Source organism: Mixophyes fleayi, chromosome 1 (genome assembly GCF_038048845.1).
Source record: "Mixophyes fleayi isolate aMixFle1 chromosome 1, aMixFle1.hap1, whole genome shotgun sequence".
NCBI classification, from domain to species: Eukaryota; Metazoa; Chordata; class Amphibia; order Anura; family Limnodynastidae; genus Mixophyes; species Mixophyes fleayi.
Window position 1 is genome coordinate 320,475,813 of NC_134402.1, and position 21,175 is coordinate 320,496,987.

At 42.5% G+C, this 21,175-nt stretch overlaps 1 protein-coding gene across 1 annotated transcript in view; it reads right to left on the reverse strand.

Annotated features, from left to right (window-relative positions):
- CABP7 (calcium binding protein 7) overlaps positions 1 to 5,517 on the reverse strand; it is a 45,863-nt gene extending 40,346 nt beyond the window's left edge. Inside the window, exon 1 of the mRNA XM_075213279.1 lies at positions 5,409 to 5,517. Coding sequence (XP_075069380.1) covers positions 5,409 to 5,517 — 109 coding nt within the window. The remainder of the gene's footprint in view (positions 1 to 5,408) is intronic.
- Between the last annotated feature and the right edge of the window lie 15,658 nt (positions 5,518 to 21,175).

The following is a 21,175-nucleotide window of genomic DNA, read 5'->3' on the forward strand; positions in this document are numbered from 1 at the left end:
ATCGAAGGGGATCGAGATGAGAGTGGGGGAGGCCAGTGAGGAGGAGGTTGCAGTAGTCCAGGCGGGAGATGATCAGAGAGTGGATAAGGCATTTGGTGGCATCTTGGGAGAGGAAGGGCCGGATGCGAGCGATGTTGCGCAGCTGGAAGCGGCAGGATTTAGCAAGAGAGAGGATGTGGGGGCCAAAGGAGAGAGAGGAGTCGAGGATGACACCAAGGCAGCGAAGTTGGGGGACAGGGGAGATAGAGGTGTTGTCGACAGTGATGGAGAGGTCAGAAGGGGATGGGGTATGAGAGGGAGGAAAAACTATGAGCTCAGTTTTGGCAAGGTTAAGTTTGAGGAATCGAGAGGACATCCAGGAGGAGATGGCAGAGAGGCAGGCGGACACCCTAGAGAGGAGGGAGGGAGAGAGATCAGGAGAGGAGAGGTATAGTTGAGTGTCGTCAGCGTAAAGGTGGTAGCTGAAGCCGAAGGAGCTGATGAGTTCACCCAGGGAGGAGGTGTATAGAGAGAAGAGTAAGGGTCCCAAAACAGAGCCCTGAGGGACCCCGACTGGAAGGGTGGATGGGGGGGAGAGAGACCCAGAGGTGGTGACAGAGAAGGAACGGTGAGTAAGGTAAGAGGTGAACCAGGACAGGACTGGGCCGGAGAGGCCGAAAGACTGGAGGGTGTGAAGGAGGAGGGGGTGGTCAACGGTGTCAAAGGCTGCAGAGAGGTCAAGGAGGATGAGAAGGGAGAAGTGGCCCCTGGCTTTTGCAGAGAGGAGGTCATTGGTGACTTTAGCCAGGGCAGTTTCAGTGGAGTGGAGGGGGCGGAAACCAGACTGGAGAGGATCAAGGAGGGAGTATTCAGAAAGGTAGGAGGTGAGACGGCTGCAGACGAGCCTCTCAAGAATTTTGGAGGCAAATGGGAGAAGAGATATGGGGCGATAGTTCGAGAGAGAAGTGGAGTCGAGATTAGGTTTCTTAAGAATGGGGGATACGAGAGCATGTTTGAAGGAGGAGGGGAAGATGCCAGTGGAGAGGGAGAGATTAAAGAGGTGAGCGAGGTGGGAGCAGGTGGTGGGGGAAAGGGAGCGAAGAAGGTGGGAGGGGATGGGATCCAGGGGGCAGGTAGTGGGGGGGGATGATAAAATGAGAGAGTGGACTTCCCTAATATGCATCTCCCCTCTTCATAGTATTTTGATAATCTTGCTTTGAGAATTGATATCTCATTCTGCACTGCTCTCCATAGCTCTGTGCACCAGCGTACCTACTCTGTACTTGGCCAGGAGCGTCTTCACTCCATCCAGCTCTTCCCATCGGCTGGTGCAAACCTTTGATCCTTCACAAACACCCTAAACCCATGTGCTTCAGTAAAAGTCTAAGCACATTTGAGCAAATTGAGAAGCATGACAGGTCCAAAGCTGTTTGTACACTGTACCTTCCTCATTTTTCATAAATGACCATCATTGTTTGTATGAACGTAGAACTGCTAATGAGCCACACAACGGAGAGGACCCTTATGCTCTCGGTGCACATTCCGAAAAAAGTTTTCATCCTCATGATCTAAGCAACAGGAACATTAATTATATAAACTGTTGGGCAGCAGAGTAGCACAGTGGCTAGCATTGCTGTGAAAGCGCTGGAATTATGGGTTCAATTCTGACAAGGGTCCTACCTGTGTGGGGTTTGTATGTTTTCCCCATGTTGGCATCGGTTTTCTCCAAGTGCTCCAGCTTCCTCCCACATTCAAATACATAAGGGCATATTCAATTGTTCCTGTTTTCCGCGGCATAAAAAGTATTACTGTTAGTACGGTAATACTAAGCCGGATTTCAGCTTACAGCTCCCTGAGCCGCGAACTAAAATCCAGTGTGAAAGGTACCGTAATTACGGTATTTAAGCGCACAATTACCGTAATGATGGTAATAGTGCGCGCGCCGCGTTACTTTGGCCAGTAAAGCCAACAATTGAATATGCCCTATAGTGGTAGGTTAATTGGCTTCTGATAACATGGGCCCTAGTATGTATGTATATTGTTCTAGGGAGTTTAGATCGCACGCTTCAATGGGCCAGGGACTAATGTGGATGATTACATATTCTCTGTACAGCGCTGCATAATATACTGTAAATAAATAAATAACACTTACAAAATCTTGACATACCTCCCCATCAATCACACATGACTGGGTTTGTAGCCATTTTAATAAATACATTTCATCAGAAAATTGCAACTATACACTTGCAATTTAATGATAAACAAAACTAACATTGTTTACATTAATTTCCAAACAAAACATTTCCTTATTAATGTCCCTTAAATGTTTTGTACACGATTTATGACAAAACCTTGTAATTTATACTAAAAGGGACCAGACCACGTAGTAATACTCACATAACACTCAGACACCCATATCCAGAAGGACACAAATAAATGAGATACTGTCTGAATTGTGCATGGTCTACATAATAAACCAGGTAAAACTGTGAATGTAATAAATTCAGTCTGAAAAAGAGATACAATGTCTCATATATAGTTTTTAATATATCAGCATCTAATTAAATGAGTCATGTTAAGTTATTCCCTGGCTTCAACTCTCATCTCTCAATGCTTTTAAGGCAAGAAACGTTTTCATGCAACCTGATGCCCTGGGCAAAAAGTGCCCATGGATCCACAGCCCAGGTATCACACTTAAATAATCTACTTTCAGGAGACTGCATGTGCACAACACTGCAAGGCTGGTGTGCAAAAACCATTGTCCATCTCAAAGCTGTGGGGGGGTGGGGAATAATGTAGAAGTAAACCCCCCAAAATTAAAAAGACCTCTTTTTAATTGTAACTTAAGAGGCAATTATATATGTGGTGTACACTTGCTTATCTCAGGTCCGTGTTAATATGGAGTGGGAAATTACAGAATATATATATATATATATATTTATATATATATATATATATATATATATATATATATATATATATATAGATAGATACACACACACACACTCATCTGTGTGGAGTTTGTATGTTCTCCCTGTATTTTCGTGGGTTTCCTCCAGGTGCCTTGGTTTCCTCCCACACTCCAAAAACATACTGGTAGGTTAATTGGCTGCTATCAAAATTGACCTTAGTCTCTCCCTCTCTCCCTCTCTGTCTGTCTGTGCCGTGTGTGTCTATATTAGGGATTAGAATGTAAACTCCAATGGGGCAGGGACTGATGTGAATGAGTTCTCTGTACAGCGCTGCGGAATTAGTAGCGCTATATAAATAGATGATGATGATGATGATACACACAGTATATATACACGTTTATACATATATATGAGAAACAACAGAAGAACGCTTATAGTGTAGCAGATGGAATCTTACAAAAATAGAACTACTAAAATAATGCATGGCCAAAATGCTTATTTGATTAAAACTGAAAGAATGGTATCTTATATATATATATATATATATATATATATATATATATATATATATATATATATATGTCAGATAAACAGATTAGACAGATAGACTGATTCCAGGAAAGTATGTAAAAATTCAGTTTATTCCAAAACCGTTTCAAGACACCTGTGGACTCCTTATCAGCTGAACTTTTACATTATTTGCATACTTGACTGGCACTGGAGCTAATTTTTAGAAGGCGGAGTCCCCAGATTTCATCATTTCATCTCCCTCTCTCTCTCTCTAATGTATACACACACACACACACACACACACACACACTGAAAGAAAATCATAATGAAAATTATCTCCTCTTGTGGTCTGCTTTTTTTTTTTTTTTTAAAAAAGGATTGGCAAAGTAAACAAATGTACTGCTGCGACAGGACAATTTATTTATGGATAACAGTGTACTGACCAACTTTTACTTCTGTTTGTGGACAAGCAACGATGGAGTCAGAATTTCACATACAAATTCACATAAAACTAGAGATGCGCCGAATCCAAGATTCAGTTTGGGATTCAGTTAGGAACTAAGTTTTTAGCAATATTTGGGGTTTGGAAGAAAATAAATCTGGATTTACTTGCAATTTAAATGCACAGACTATTAATTTACAAATGCCAAATTTACAGTCAATTTAGGTTACATGACAATTAGAATTTCATTTTGATTTCTGTATTAATGTTCTAAAATATGGATTTATTGATGAACTATATGAAACACAGCTCACTGTACATAGACATTAGTGGGTGGAGCTTTAATTTGAGAAAACACACAATGTGAATGTCATACTAAATTTAGGGGGCAGACAGACACATTTGTTTTGGGTCTAGCTTCACTTTAAGGTACAGGTAGGTAAGGGGATATGAAAGCGGCAAGATGATGACCCCATCACTGAACCCCAAGAAACTGAAGGCAATGAACTTAGCTACCCCATTTTCCACATGTATTGTTCTTTTATAATTCCTATTTATTCCAATTATGTGCTAAATTATCCTAGAAGTTAGAAAATGTACCAGCAAAATACAGTAGGTAAAGATGAAAATATTGTGTCCATTCAATTTGGGGAATTTGAAAGATAACAAAAGTGTAGTATATTCTAGCAAAGAGCTCAGGAACAGGCGGCTTGCATGGATGGTTTACTTAAGAGTGGTTGATTATGGAAAAAACTTCCAGCCATGGTGCATAATGATATCAGTATAACAAATTCAACTGCTTCTTTTGTAAACTGCTTCTATAAGCTAAACATCACACTGGTTTGTGGTTTCACAGTTGGCAGCAGCAGATTTCTGGTGTAAACCTAATGGTTCCTATTTGTGGTCAGTTTCTCCTTTTATGACATCCTTTGACACCAGAATGGCAACAGTTCCTTCTATCAGTACACTCTATGACAACTGCTTTACACCAATTACCATCTACTCAATACACCACCCCCACTCCACAATCTATGAATGAAATACATAAAAGACATATGGGAACAGCCTCCTGACATGCCATAGACTTCCTCACCCACATTACAACCTTTGCCAACATCACAAGCGCCTCAAGAGCTTTCTAACATCCTTATTGACATACAGTACTCCTGATGGGAGCACCTGGTGCATGGGGGGAGGGGTAAAGTTGAAGGATCATTCCCTGTCCATGCACACAAACCTATTATATATCTATATATCTATATCTATCTGTGTGTGTGTGTGTGTGTGTGTGTGTGTGTGTGTGTGTATACGTATAAATAATTTGGTCGCCCTTACTATATATAAACCCACCTCCAATTCCTCATCTCATACATGTCTTACTATGGCCAAGCCTGAATTAGACAGGGGTATACTTGTGACCTCTTCACCTTTAGGATACTCCCATTATATAAAACACCTTTACAATCTGCTCACCTGTTGAAACCTCCCCTCCCGTTTGGGTTAATTCCCCTCACCTACATAGACCCTAAGCACACATCTTCCTTATACCCAATGCATCAACTTACCCTCTATCTCGTCTTCGGGTAGCTGAGTAGGTGCGTGCTCTCTCAGTAATTCGGGGATGGTGTAGACCCCCCGGTACATTAACGCCGCCGTTACCGGGTGAAAAGGCATCTCTGCGGGCGATGGGACACCCGGGGGCAGATACAACCCGAAGGGGCAGCATACGGAGTGTCTATCACCGAGAGACTGTCAGATGACCACCAACAAACAGTGCAAGGACTGTCAATGGACGAGTGTCACAGGTGAGCTGCATGCGGACAGACTGCCGCTGTCACAGTGAGAGTGTGTGCTACATACAGAGGGAATGTCACAGACAGCAGAGTGAGCGGGATGTCATATGAAGAGACAGCAGAGAAAGGGGATGTTACATGAAGAGACAGAAGGATGAGGGAATGTCACATGAAGAGACGGCAGAGAGAGGGAATGTCATATGGAGAAACAGCAGAGAGAGGGAATGTCACATGAGAGACAGCATGCGGTAGGACTCAGGTAGAGAAGGGGGAGAACAAGAAATTGCTGTACAGTACAGTGGCAAATGAAGATGGAGAAAAAAGGGGGAGAGAGAAAGATGAAAAGGAGAATTTTAGACAGAAAAAGAATGACAGTGACTGTAATAGGGAGATAAGGAAAGAGAGTGTGACTACGAGAGGAAGGCAAGGAGAAATGCAGAAAAATGAGACAGGCAACAGGAGAAAGGGTAGAAGAAAGGCAGAATGAAAGAGGGATTGGGGAGGAAAAAAATTAGAGGGGGGGGGGGCACTGAGAGAGATGGAGAGAGAAGGAAAAGAGAATTGGAAGGAAGGCGAGAGGGAGATTGGAGACAGGGAAGCAGAGGGAAAGAAGGAGGGATACAAAAGTGCAGATATGGGAGAGATTGAATGAGAGGTCGTGAGGACCTACCTAAAAGCTTTCCTATAACTAACTACACGGAGTACACAAAGCCTTCGCTCCCGATTACATTACCCCCTGCATGTGACTGACTCCGCTCTCCTCAGGAAAGAATCTGCATGTTACATGTTACAGGTTAGAGTGTTTACTGACAATCCTTATTTCACTAAAGAATACTTTTTGTTTTACTAATGGAATGGACATATTTACAAAGATATATTGCACCAACACAGAAGCATGTTGTTCCAGTCTTACATAAAAACATGAAAGATTTGCTGTGCGTGCCTCAAATAACCAAACCTAGAAATCATAGTTTGCGATGTTAATAACATAGTATTCATAACTCAATCTCATGTTGTGAGCTGCAAAGCAATGCCGTTTACCTAGGACAGTCCTGTTTTTGGGAATTAGAAATCTTTATTGCTTGACCTCTCAGAATTCACACTTCTAATGTATCTAAATGAAAAAGGTTAAGAGCACAGGCAACCACTATTTGAATAAGATTGATACTGATTGTGAGAATATACACTCAAAGGATTTCATCTGGCAATTGTTCGCAGCATGTGCAGTAGCAGGGATCGTTGGTGAATCTCCCGATTTTAGGTATACAGACTGATAGGGTCTGGATATTGATTGGGCATAAACGATAGTTTATGGGTGTGAATCAGTTTTTTTCCTTCACTACTTGGGTCCTCATAATTAGATAAAGCAGTACCCTGCATACCAGCTGATCTATGTGTTTAAACAAAGCATTAATGGGAATAAATATAATTCATAGAATCTATCTATCTATCTATCTATCTATCTATCTATCTGTCTATCTATCTATCTATCCACACACATTCCAGTGTTTATGCCAAGGTGATATGATGTCTCATTCCTTTTTTTTTCATTCTACTACTCAGTCCTGCACCATTTTGTAATACAGCATACATACATACATGTTTCCTCTGTCATGTTACTCTCACAAATTGTGTACAATCATGAAGTGAATCCCAGCCTATTAATATATATATATATATATATATATATTACAGTCACTATCCTATCCTTTTCTCACAATGCTGAAACAATAGAATTGCTTGGTCCAACAGCCCAATGTAAGTTCTGAGCCCAAGTTGCCATCCCCCCTCCCCCCTCAGCACTGTCCCTTTGCTCATTCATTTCATTTGTATTTTTTTCAACTTTCTAGTTTAATAATTTTTGCTTAATATTTATTATTGTTCACCAAGATTGACCTTGCCGACTGACATATGACTCTTGCTTCCTCTTACACAAAGGACATCCTTACTGCCAGCATAAATATATCCAATGAAAAATGTATCTAATCGTAACTAGAAATCCAGTTCCCATTAGATGCATATTTCATGGATCTACTAATGATCCCCGGAAAAGGAGAACTTTCCTCCACTTTTATCAAATAGTCTCCATGGCATGAATATGTTACTGATGGAGAAGGTCTACCATTGCCTGACCCCAATACTATTTATGACCCCTTACCTTATAGCCTCAACCAGTCCCCACAAGCCTAATAACATATTTGACCTATGTTTGTTACCTGTTTACAATATAATGATGTGCATAATATTGTTCTGTTGTTAAAAAATGTTACAATACATTGTTTCTTTCCCCCTTTTATTTCCTGTTGTTTTTTATTCCTATGCACACACTTTATTTTCTATATCACTAAAGTTTGAAAATCTCAATAAAAACTATTGATGCTAAAAGTAAAAGTTTCCTTTGCCTCTGTAGGCAGCTTGAAGCTGCCACTTTGTAATCTGAGGGACTCCCAGGGCCTCACAGTCTACATACCCATTCCTGGTCATAACCTCTGTAACCTCTGTATAAGCACATGGCTTTGCACATCAGCAAGACAGATATGATGAATAAGGAGTTGTTCAGTTTTGCTCCCTCTGATGGGAGGAGTTGGGTGGATAGACGCATACCTTTAAATGCGGCACATGCACAAACAACATTTCCTCCAAGGTCAGACCGCCCATCCCTCAACTGGTTAGGAGTCCAGGGACTCAGTTTCACATTCTTCTATCTGGGGACTGGAGTCTTACTTCATACTGGCACTAACGTTTGGCATGGAGGATGGTCAGAGACTGAGATGAACTGCGTCCACCCCTATCAATACAACGCAGTTGCACTATTTAGAATGAGGTTCACATCAAGGTAGATATACCTGAAAGCAAAAACTATTTTTATTTATGGTGTACCATACAATGCAGCTACTCATAATAACATTTATCTACATTAATTCAAAAAGTAAGAACATCTCAGAGTCTTTTATCATACAGTTGAATAAATATCACACTGCACTCCAGGTTGGTTTATCTACCCCAGGTTTATAATAAGGGGACTTTTGTATTCTGAACATGATTAAGATCCCAATTTCTTCATATAAGAAATCCCTAATAAAGCATTTAAATAATGTGTCAAAGGCGGTCATCTTGGTTACATGGAAACCCACTATCCCTCCCATCGGTTAAGGATTAGTGTAATAGATTGGATTTCTATACGTCAATGGAGGACGTCACCTTGGCCGCATTAGACAGAAATGCAGAGTTCACTGCAACTTGGTTCAGCTGACAACCTTTAAAGAATGGGATACATATAGTGGTTATTATATTTTAATACAGTTATTTGGGTATCTTATAGTGCAGTCAGGAAATGCTTCCTACTGTAATGTTTGTTCCTGACTCCTTCCCTCTCCTTTCCAACATTTCCTCCTTTTTGTTAGTCTGTTTGAGTTTTCTGCCCTCACCCCCCAATCATTTTATTTTTTTCTTCTCTCTTGTTCTAGTGATTGTTTAAAAATAATAAGGGAAAAATGGAGTGCTTATTATATAGTGTTTTTTGCTGGCTGCACTTTATACTAATCGATTTCAATAAAAACAAGTTTATACTAATAAAAAAAAAAAAAGAGGGAACCTTACACGAACTAGTAAGTTTCTGTTGCAGGTCTGTTTCCTAAGAAGGATGGATGTAGCAATTTCCTCCAGTGCTATATTCAGGATGTTTTACCACATCAAGACGCACACTAGATCTGTGTCTCCTCACACTGGATGGGAGCACACAGTATCACAGTTACAGGAGCTGGTCCAGGAAAGTCTGGTCCTCTGCTGGAGGATACAAGGGAACCCTGTCTAGGCTAAGAACCTGTAGTCAGCTCACACTCAGTTTCTGCAAGTTGCTGTCTATTTTTAGAGATCCCATTGGCTCCTTTCTTTGGGGCTCTTCTCTCTGGAAACAAAGGAATTCCATCCATGTGTCCAGATAGTGCCATTCTGGATCTTTCCCAGGGACCCTTGCAGCCTATCCTCACCCAGTATGGGCAGCTAACAAGTACCACCCAGCTACCTTCTTTCAGAATTCCTGTAGAGCTACAAACTTCTCTTGTTACACTTACAGTCTCTGGAAAATAGAAAAACTGTCCCCCCTCCCCCCAGATATGTCAAGAAAAGGTAGTGGGTAGTGTGTGGCTGAGCTGAAGCTACTGCTTCCAGGATGCCCTTAAAGAACACTACCTATGCAGTTATTCTAATTGTTACAGAGGATTAAATGGTTAGTGCAGAGATCACCAATTCCACACAGTCATTGATGCTTGATTTAAAAGTTATGAACTTGAATGCATTAATTTTTTTTATCCTATAAGGTTTAACGGTTACCACTTCTGTGGATCTAGTCCAATGATAGATAACATGATATATACTTCAAGGACTACAAATTACCTTTAATCTCAGTAAGAAGTTAAAACAATACATTTATTCAAAGAAAGAGACACCTATCTGTAATAACATATCTGGAGGCTTTATAATGTAATATAAACACAAGGTATAATAAACACATCTGAAAATTCAATGTGACTTCTTGATAACCAGATTGTCCACCAGGTTTTGAAAGTTAGGTGAAAGGCTGGACCCGCCACAATGCAATTCCGCAGAGAGGTTTCCATCTGTCAACCTGTTGCGGTTGCTGTTTTTAAAATGCTCCATTATAGAGAATGTTTGTTGAGAGGTGTATGTGGAACATCTTTGTAGCACAATGGTGCAAAACAGGGCCTGCCTAAAAATCCCTTTTAATTAAATCAGTAGGAATCACACAGGTCTTTCCCAAAGAGGAAGGAGAGAAACCACTATTGGCAGGGAGAGCACTACGAGTTGTCTCCTATTGCCGAGGACCAGAAGCGACGGCTCTGTCTAGTCTGTCAATGTGCTTGTTGTGCATGAGCCTGTGGCCAGCCCAAAAAGCACTACTTAATATTATAATATGTTAATATTATTTCCCTCATAATATTTTCTGCAGTGCAGTGTCGCTAATAAATACTTACCTGGGATCTTCTTCTTTTCTTGATCCAATGTAATCCATAAGGGAAAAAGCAAACAGACTAAGCCAACTGCTCCAGAGGAGCTCTCGTTGCCAAATGAGTTAACGCCCGCTAAGCCTGCCTACTTAATAGATGAGAAGCCAATTAGGAGTGGTCTCTAATGGATGAAGAACGTAAATTCTAGCATACCCCTAATCAACCCCACCACAAACATCTTGGTGAAGTTGATACCTAAATTCTGAACACTCTTCCATTGATGTCCAAGAACACCCTCCTGATAAATTCAGACAATATGAATCACATGAGGTATAAAACACCTAAACTTCGTAAGAAGAATGTAGTCCTGTTCAGTTCAGGCTGAGGATTATGGTTCCTGCTGGACCAAGGTGATTGGAAGCAGTTGATAATTCTACAGGCAACAGTCGTGCAAGGACACAAGTGATTTCCAGTTGAAATGTAACTTACCAGTGTGGGCCTGCTAAAAGTAGAGAGATGTCTGGACTTGACCGCTGCTAAGTCTGTAATAGACCTGTGTGGAGCAGTCACAGCGTATTGAGTGGGAGCCAATCTCTTAAAGGGCCTGATTCATCCAGACACACACACTGAGCGCAAAACACACGTATTTTGCACACGCCGGAATTCAGCAAGGCACGGATCACAAGATATGTACACTGTTGAATTTGGGCTGTAGATCTGCTGTGTTCTACTACACAAGACACTGCACAACAAGTGCAAAGCCTATGGGGATTATACATTTGCAAAAGAAGCAGAAAAAGAAATGTATTAATGAGACCAGTTTAAAGGCATTAATGATCAAACTATGTAAAGAAAAAGTTTAGACTGTACCAGAGGGGGCAAGCACACAGTACTGGCCCATAAGTAGCAACCCTTCCTTAAAGGCTGGTTTTTGGTACAATATATATTTATCTATATAAAAAGAGGCTATTTTAGTGTGGCTTAATCCATATATATATTTTTATGCCCAGGCCCAGAGATGGATTAAGGCTCTGGCAGGCCTGGGCACTTTAGACAGGGTAACCCCCTATGATGTAGCATGGTTATCATTTTAGACAAATACACAGGCAATACTGTGTACACTACTGTTAGGTGCACACAGTGCTGCCTTCACGAGCAGTACATGGTGAAGCCGGACATACCTCCCAAATGTCCTAAGCGAGACAGTCACCCAAATGTGGGACAGCCCCACCAGATTCAGGACAGTTGGCAGACTCTCCTGCGCTCTCCTACCTGGTCTTGTCACTTTCACCACTTGTGGCTGCTGGTTACTTTAGCTCATTTGCTGGTTGGTTGGATCCTGGAATATTGGAGGCCCTATCTTGAAAAAAAAAAAATGGGTACATAAAATTTAGAAAACTCCAACCAGTCCCAGTGTTAAATCAATAGCACCCACATTTTATAATTAGGTCTCCCTCCAGCCACAATATTAAAATAATAATATTCCCCTTTTGCTAAATAGATCTCTTTCCCTCCAACCAACCTTGATATTAGAGAGCAAACACATTTAATATATAAACCTATTTCTCTCCCTCCAAAGAGGGAGAGAAATTTAAATAGCATTTACATTTAACAAATATTACCAATTCCCACAACAATCACAGGCATTAAATAATACATAATTACATTTAATAAATAGACCTCATTTTCCACAAACAGCCCACAATCAATAAATAGTTCCCAAATCATCCCAGCATTAAATTAAAGGTCCAATTACCCCATTATAAATTCATAGGCCCCGCTATTAAATTAAATTGTCCCACCATCATCCCACAAATAAAATAGCACCCAATAATTAGCCCCCACCTGCACTTCACAATTAAATTAATAGCCTACCTCTCACATTATATTAAGGACACGACAGTCATTTACTAGCCCCCATAGACACACTACATTCATTTACTGCCCCCCCCCCCCCACACACACACACACACACACTACATTAATTTACTGGCCCCCCCACACACACACTAGATTCATTTACTGGCCCCCACACACACACACACACACACACACACTGCATTCATATGCTACCACCTCACACACACACTGCATTCATTTCTTGCCCTTCACACACACACTGCATTTATATGCTGCGCCATCACACACACACACTACATTCATATTCTGCGCCATCACACACACACACACACACACTACATTCATATGCTGCGCCATCACACACACACACTACATTCATATGCTGCGCCATCACACACACACACACTACATTCATATGCTGCGCCATCACACACAGTACATTCATATGCTGCGCCATCACACACACACACACACACTACATTCATATGCTGCGCCATCACTCACACACACACACACACACACTGCATTCATATTCTGCGCCATCACACACACACTACATTCATATGCTGCCCCCTCACACACACACTACATTCATATGCTGCGCCATCACACACACACACACTACATTCATATGCTGCGCCATCTCACACACACACACTACATTCATATGCTGCCCCCTCACACACACACACTACATTCATATGCTGCGCCATCACACACACACACACACTACATTCATATGCTGCGCCATCACACACACACACACACACTACATTCATATGCTACGCCATCACACACACACACTACATTCATATGCTGCGCCATCACACACACACACACACTACATTCATATGCTGCGCCATCACACACACACTGCATTCATAAGCTGCGCTATCACACACACACACTACATTCATATGCTGCCCCCTGACACACACACACACTACATTCATATGCTGCCCCCTCACACACACACACACACACACACTACATTCATATCCTGCCCCCTCACACACACACACACTGCATTCATATGCTACCCCCTCACACACACACTACATTCATATGCTGCCCCCTCACACACACACTACATTCATATGCTGGCTCCTCACACACACAGTACATTCATATGCTGCGCCATCACATACACACACACTACACTCATATGCTGCCCCCTCACACACACACTACATTTATATGCTGCGCTATCACACACAAACTAGATTCATATGGTGACACAAACACTACATTCATATGCTGCCCCCTCACACACACACACTGCATTCATATGCTGCCCCCTCACACACACACCACATTTATATGCTGACCCCTCACACATACACTACATTCAAATGCTGCCCCTCACACACACTACATTCATATGCTGCCCCCGAACACATACACTGTATTCATATGCTGGCTCCTCACACACACACACACACACACACTACATTCATATGCTGCGCCATCACACATACACACTACATTCATATGCTGCGCCATCACACACACACTACATTTATATGCTGCGCTATCACACACACACACACACACTACATTCATATGCTGCCCCCTCACACACACACACTGCATTCATATGCTGCCCCCTCACACACACACCACATTTATATGCTGACCCCTCACACATACACTACATTCAAATGCTGCCCCTCACACACACTACATTCATATGCTGCCCCCTCACACACACACTGCATTCATATGTTGGCCCCTCACACACACACTACATTCATATGCTGCCCCCTCACACACACACTGCATTCATATGCTAGCTCCTCACACACACTACATTCATATGCTGCCCCCGAACACACACACTGTATTCATATGCTGGCTCCTCACACACACACACACACACACACACTACATTCATATGCTGCGCCATCACACATACACACTACATTCATATGCTGCGCCATCACACACACACTACATTTATATGTTGCGCTACCACACACACACACACACACACACACACACACACACTACATTCATATGCTGTCCCCACACACACACACACACTACACTCATATGCTGCCCCCTCACACACACACATACTACATTTATATGCTGCGCTATCACACACACACACTAGATTCATATGGTGACACCAACACTAAATTCATATGCTGGATTCTGTTAATGTCTACATTCATATGCTGACACAAACACACACTACATTCATCTGCTGACCCCTCACCCCCACACACTACATACATATGCTGACCCCTCACACACACACACTACATTCATATGCTGACCCCTCACACACACAAACTACATTCATATGCTGACCCCTCACACACAGGGCCGGTGCAATGTTGCTTGGCGCCCTAGGCAAAACTTAAACTTTCCGCCCCTTCTCCTTCCCAAAAATCTCACTTCCCAGCCCCTAACACACTTGACATTTCTAAAATAAAATAATAACTCTTACCACCTCCTGGCTGGCAGGTAAGGCCGCAGTCCAGATGCACTGATGTCCAGATGCACTGATGTCCAGATGCACTGATGTCCAGATGCACTGAAGTCTAGATGAACTGATGTCTGACGCAGAATGCTGTACAGACTTCACTGCTGCCCAGGAGCAAACACAGGATATCTAGAGGGGAGGCTCCAAATGTCAGATTTCAGAACAAAACATAAAAAAAACTTGACATCACTCACCTGTTACACATTGACATGTCCCCTGTTGCCCCACAACTTTTCTCACACATGCCCATCTGCCCAATAGCTATTCTCACATATGCCACCCCTTGCCCATCAGCTTTTGTCACTACCCACATAACACCAGCTTCACTCACATGCCCCCCTGCCCACCAACTTATCTCTCACATACACCGCTGTCCTAAGTGCTGTAGCCAGCATTTTGCCCACCAGCTTTTCTTTAAAATGCCCTCCTTGTCCACCTGCTTTCCCCAAACATGTTTCTTTGCCAAACTGCTTTCCTCTCACATACCTCCTTGCAAACCAGATTTTTTCCACAAACCCTTTTGTCTACAAACATTTAATAAACATCTTAATGCTTATTGGTTGAGCAACCATTTATTTTTTTAGTATTTGCCCACTACTTGGCTCTCCTCTGTTGCTGTCTATTAATGTATTCTGTAGATGTAATATTAAATATACTAACACATGCAAATAAATAAATAAAGGTAATGTAAACGATATAGATAATCTAGACAGTTCTATAATTATTTGCATTTGTTAATGTATTATGTAGATGTAAAATTAATTATACTAATAGAAAGCAACAAATGAGAGCCAAATAGAGGGCAAATAGTAAAAAACATAAATGGTTCCTCAACTATCCTAGAGTAGCCCCGGCTTGGTGAATAACAACGGTGCTTCATTATGCATCGCTGCAATTTGTCACTGCACTATTATAGTACATAGACCCCATAGTCTTTAACTTTTCTGTAGCATCCTTTCTCCCTCCCCGTTTCTATAGCATCCATTCTCCCCCTTTCTATGGCATCCATTCCCCCCTTTTTATAGCATCTATTCCCCCCTTTCTCTAGCATCCATTCCCCCTTTTTATAGCATCCATCCCCCCCTTTTTATAACATTCATTTCTGCCCCCTTTTTATAGCAGCCATTCCCCCCTTTCTATAGCCTCAATCTCCCCTTTATATAGCCTGCATTCACCCCCCCCTTCTATCGCATCCGTTCCCCCCCTTCTATAGCATCCATTCTCCCCCTTTCTATGGCATGCACTCTCCCTCTTTCTATAGCATCCATTTCCCCCTTTTTACAGCATCCATTTCTGCCCCCTTTCTATAGCATCCATTGTCCCCCCTTTCTATAGCCTCCACCCCCCCTTTCTATAGTCTCCACACCCCCCCCCCCTTTGTGTAGCCTCCATTATCCGCCCTTTGTATAGTCTCCATTCTCCCCCCTTTGTATAGTATCCGTTCTCCCCCCTTTGTATAGTCTCCATTCTCCCCCCTTTGTATAGTATCCGTTCTCCCCCCTTTGTATAGTCTCCATTCTCCCCCCTTTCTGTAGCCTCCGTTCTCACCCCCTTTGTATAACTTCCGTTCCCAAATTCCCCTCTGTTTTTCTGTAGCCTCCTCTTTTATGTACTCAACTTAGCTTCTTCATTTTCCTTCCTCTCTCTTCTTGCCCGCCTCTAGTTTCTTGATTCCTGCTTCTTTCTTCTGTCTCTGTCTGACTCCTGTCGGCTCCTTTTTCACAACGCTGCCAAAAGCCGGGCGCCGGGCAGATTTTAAAATGTGGTGCTGCACTATAGCACCACCTGCATTCATTTAGAGATCATTATTGGGTCCCCACCCCTCAGAGGCCGGTGCCCTAGGCAACTGCCTAATGGTAGCGCCGACCCTGCTCACACACACACACACACACACACACACACACACACACACACTACATTCATATGCTGTCACAAACACTACATTCATATGCTGACCCAAACACACACTACCACCCGCCACCCCCCTTACTTACTTACTTTATTTTCTTCCTCTCTTCTTCAAACATGGGACAGCATCAGTCATGTGGTGCACGTCCCATGTTACTACATTAGAGAAGCACACAGAGTAGGAGGGAGGGGAGAAGGATCAAGCAACCGCAGCCAACGGGAGAAGGTGGCTGGTCCTGAGGGAGGGGCCAGCCACCTAGTCTGACTGTAGGGACCGGCCCAAAGTAATCTTTTCTTGTCCGAACCGGGGGGCGTATGCTCAGCCCGCCCCTGCTCAGAGCTTAATTCAGATGTGGCTGTATGCGCTTGAGTTTGGCACGCCCGCGACATTTACCATGGCACAATGCCCCTTTACCGCCCCTAAATCATAGGCTGAAGTAAGTGTCCTATACATTTGAAGACGTGGTGGACAGGGCTGCGTTTATTGGTGTATGGCCCTGTTCTGGGCATACGCAGACTGATTTAATGTACGATAAGCTCAAAATTGGAAGATACATGCCTTGATGACTCAGACCCAATGTGTGTAGTCTGTGGCCAATTGAAGTACAGTCTATATTTTGTTTGCTTGACTTTCTGTTATTTCAATAAACACATTTAAATATAATGAATATCTGTGTGTGTGCTTCTACCCACGTCAATATACCCAGGGTCTCTGCTCCTTAGTCATAAGGGGCTTTTCTTTATTGAGTGGTCACTGTACTCTCTACTAACTCATACAACCAGACACTCACTCAAATAGTCCCCCAGATTTTTAACATTCCATGAAAATTAATTTCTTCAATCAATTATATAATGTGATCTTGCAACAACTTAATTTATTTTCTCATCACTGACATCAACATGCTTGGAAAGGTGAAAAGTGAAAAGTGAAACACAATTGGGGTTATTTGCAAAGCTGGGACCCGTTGCAACACTTATTGAAAGTGTTACAAACCCAACTTTCCACCTGGGGCTGTAATTCATCCTTATGATAATTCCTGCTTATCGTCTACGATGTGTCCAAAAGTGTAACCCATGGCAACCAGTGTAAATATTGCATGAAGGCAAGAGATAGGCACATCTGTATAGAACTTAATGCAATGGGGACCTGCATTTTTGCTGTGTCATCAGTTGCCCTTACTGTCTAAAACTAGTGGGGGCAGATCAGACATAACGTTAAAAAATATATTAACGAAAGAGTAGTAGCTGCTTGGAACAAATCCCAGAAGATATAGTGGGAGAAACATTGGTAATTTAATTTAATTGTTTTTGTGAGAAACATTACAATCCATCCAGATTTTAATTGTATTCTGCTAAAAATGCATTTTGTTTATGACTACAGATCCATGTACTATTATCAGCTGACTACACTTATGGGTCCCAATGCATTCCTCCCAATATTCCAGGGTCAAAAATTGGACACATACCTATTGTTGGGATTTGCAAATGATCATTTTCTTCCATTTTCCAGGTAGGTATGTTCATTTGCATGTTGCCAACTTGTTCTGGTTCATCTTGGGGCATAAACATCTGGGGGCAATAAAGCGACAAGTAACTGTTGGAGGTGTATCCTCTCCCTAATCCTGTTGTGGTTCTCACCTGTCCAGATTATTATTGCCAGTGACAATGTTTACACAATAGTTTGTCTGCACCAGTTGGCTTCTGGCTCCTGACTCCTGGCTCTATATTACGGTGTCCTCTGGCTCCTAACCACCACTGGCTCAATATCTCCATTGGTACTGGTTCCTTACTCTGCCTTCTGAGTATGGTGATTTCTAGCTCACTACTTATTTACAAACTCATCTATCTACAGCACGCTACTCAAAGGAAACTCTGCTACAGTTACATACTAGAGTACTTACTCTCAGTTCATTATCACTGAGGGGCTCCGAGTCTGTCTCTGTAGTGCCAGTGTGCCACTGTTTTTCTGTGTGCTCAACTGCTTTTTTGACTATGTTATCTGCCTTAAGTGTTCATCATTTATACCAGAGACTGTTTACTATTGTGAATCAGTGTCAGAGATACTTCTACATTACAAGTGATTGTCTACAGACACAGATTTTCTCTGAAACCGTATATCTAGATATTTGTCTGCATATTCCTGTTCCCTCTACAGCACTGTATTACTGAAGAGCAGGGGTCTGCAGCCCCTGACACCCATGGCATACATGGTGCGCAGCGTTGTGCTGTCTGGCACGTCGAAGCATCTTTCACTCAAGCAGAAGATCGCTGAAATGGAACTACTGCGCATGTGCAGCAGCTCCTCTCTACTCCCGTTGCGGAATTGAAGACTTGTATGTCAACAAGAGGTGAGTCGCACACACAGCTGGCTAATGTAGAATAACGTGAATTGGGGGAACTTGTGTGGCATAACATCAACTGGGGGCACTTGTGTGGCACAATGTGAACTAGGGGCACTTATGTGTGGTACAATGTGAACTTGGAGCAATACTGTGGCACAATGTAAACTGGGGCATTACTGTGGTACAATGTGAACTGCGGGCACTTGTGTGGCACAATGTGAACTGGGGGCACTTATGTGTGGTACAATGTGAACTGGGGCAATACTGTGGCACAATGTGAACTGGGGCAATATTGGGCACAATATGAACTGGGGACATTAATGTGGCATAATATGAACCGTGGGCACTACTATGTGGCATTATATGAATTGGGGGCAATTCTGTGTAGTATAATACAAATTGGGAGCACTACTGTGTGGCAATAAATGAATTGAGGGTACTACTATGTGGCATAATATGAATTGGAAGCTCTAGTATGTGACATAATATCAATTGTGGGCACAACTATGAACATGAATATGAACTGGTGGCTGTACTGTGTGGCATAACATGAACGTTTATTTGTATGTCCCTCTACTATTAATATTATCTTGACATTAGCATCATAAGATAAGAAATAATTTATACACACACACACACACACACACACACACACACACACACACATATACACACAAACATACAGACACACACAACTGGCACACCTGATAGACTAGATTTTAGCCTGCACACTGATAGAAATAGGTTGCCAACTCCTGCTGTAGAGCTTCTGCTATTACTGTGCGTATCATTACTGTTGGTTCAATACTGTGACTTTGTCGTTATTCCCTGTCTGGTCCTTCCAAAAAAAACATCTTTTACTGAAGAACAACCTCATTCTTTATTCCGGTGTATTCCTAACACCTATCCTCTAAAACCATGACAGGATCCATCCAAACCATATACATGCTTCATGATATCATGTCCCGAAATTGGCAAGCCACACCCCTTTTGTCTTCAAAAATCAGGAATGTCTTGTGAAAATCAGGAGTATTTAGGGGGGACTACAGCGTTGGACTGGCCCACCGGGATACTGGAAAAATCACCGGTGGGCCCCGCTGCCTTACGCCCACACCCCCTTTTAAAAGTGGGCAGAGCTGCCCCTGGGGACCCGTTATCCGCACTAGGGAGCCTGCTGTCCTCCCCGGCGTCCCCACTGCTTCAAATGCGATCCCAGCTGCGGTCGCATTTCAAAGAGGACTGGCTGTCACTGACAGCCAGTCATCTTTCAAATACGATCGCAGCTGCAATTATGTGACCCGCCCCCTCCCCCTGTCAGCTGATTGCCTGATGCTCCGGCGGCGGGAGCATCAGAAGTAGAGAGGCTGCCGGGAGCATCAAGGAGCAGAGAGTCTTCTACAATCAACATATGGGTAAGTAGCTTTCAGCCACTTGTTTATATTTTTTGTGCTATCACTGTATATATATATATATATATATATATATATATATATATATATATATAAATATATATATATGTATATGTGAATTGGGCGGCACTGTTGCAGGCATAATATGAATCGGGGATACTATAGCGTGGCATTTGTGAATTTTTGGCACTACTGTATGGGGTAACAGTGGGGGCACTACTGTGTGGCATAATATTGTTTGGGGGCACTACTGTGTGGCATAAGGGGGCTGTCTATACTAAACTATAGGTGGGCTGCTGTTCTATACTAAACTATAGGGAGGGGGGCTGCACAGAGAACACTATAAGGAGAGGGTGATGGGACCTTTAATTGAATGCTGAGGTGTTTTGGGTCTATAATTGAATGTGGGGCTGAGTGTGGGGAGGAGGGCTATCTATTAAATGTGAATATTATTTCATGCTGGGAATGGTTGTGGGAAATGGATGTATTAAATGTAAATGCCATTAATTTATAGCTGGGGCTGTATGGAGGGAGGGTATCATGTTTATTTATTAAATGGGAA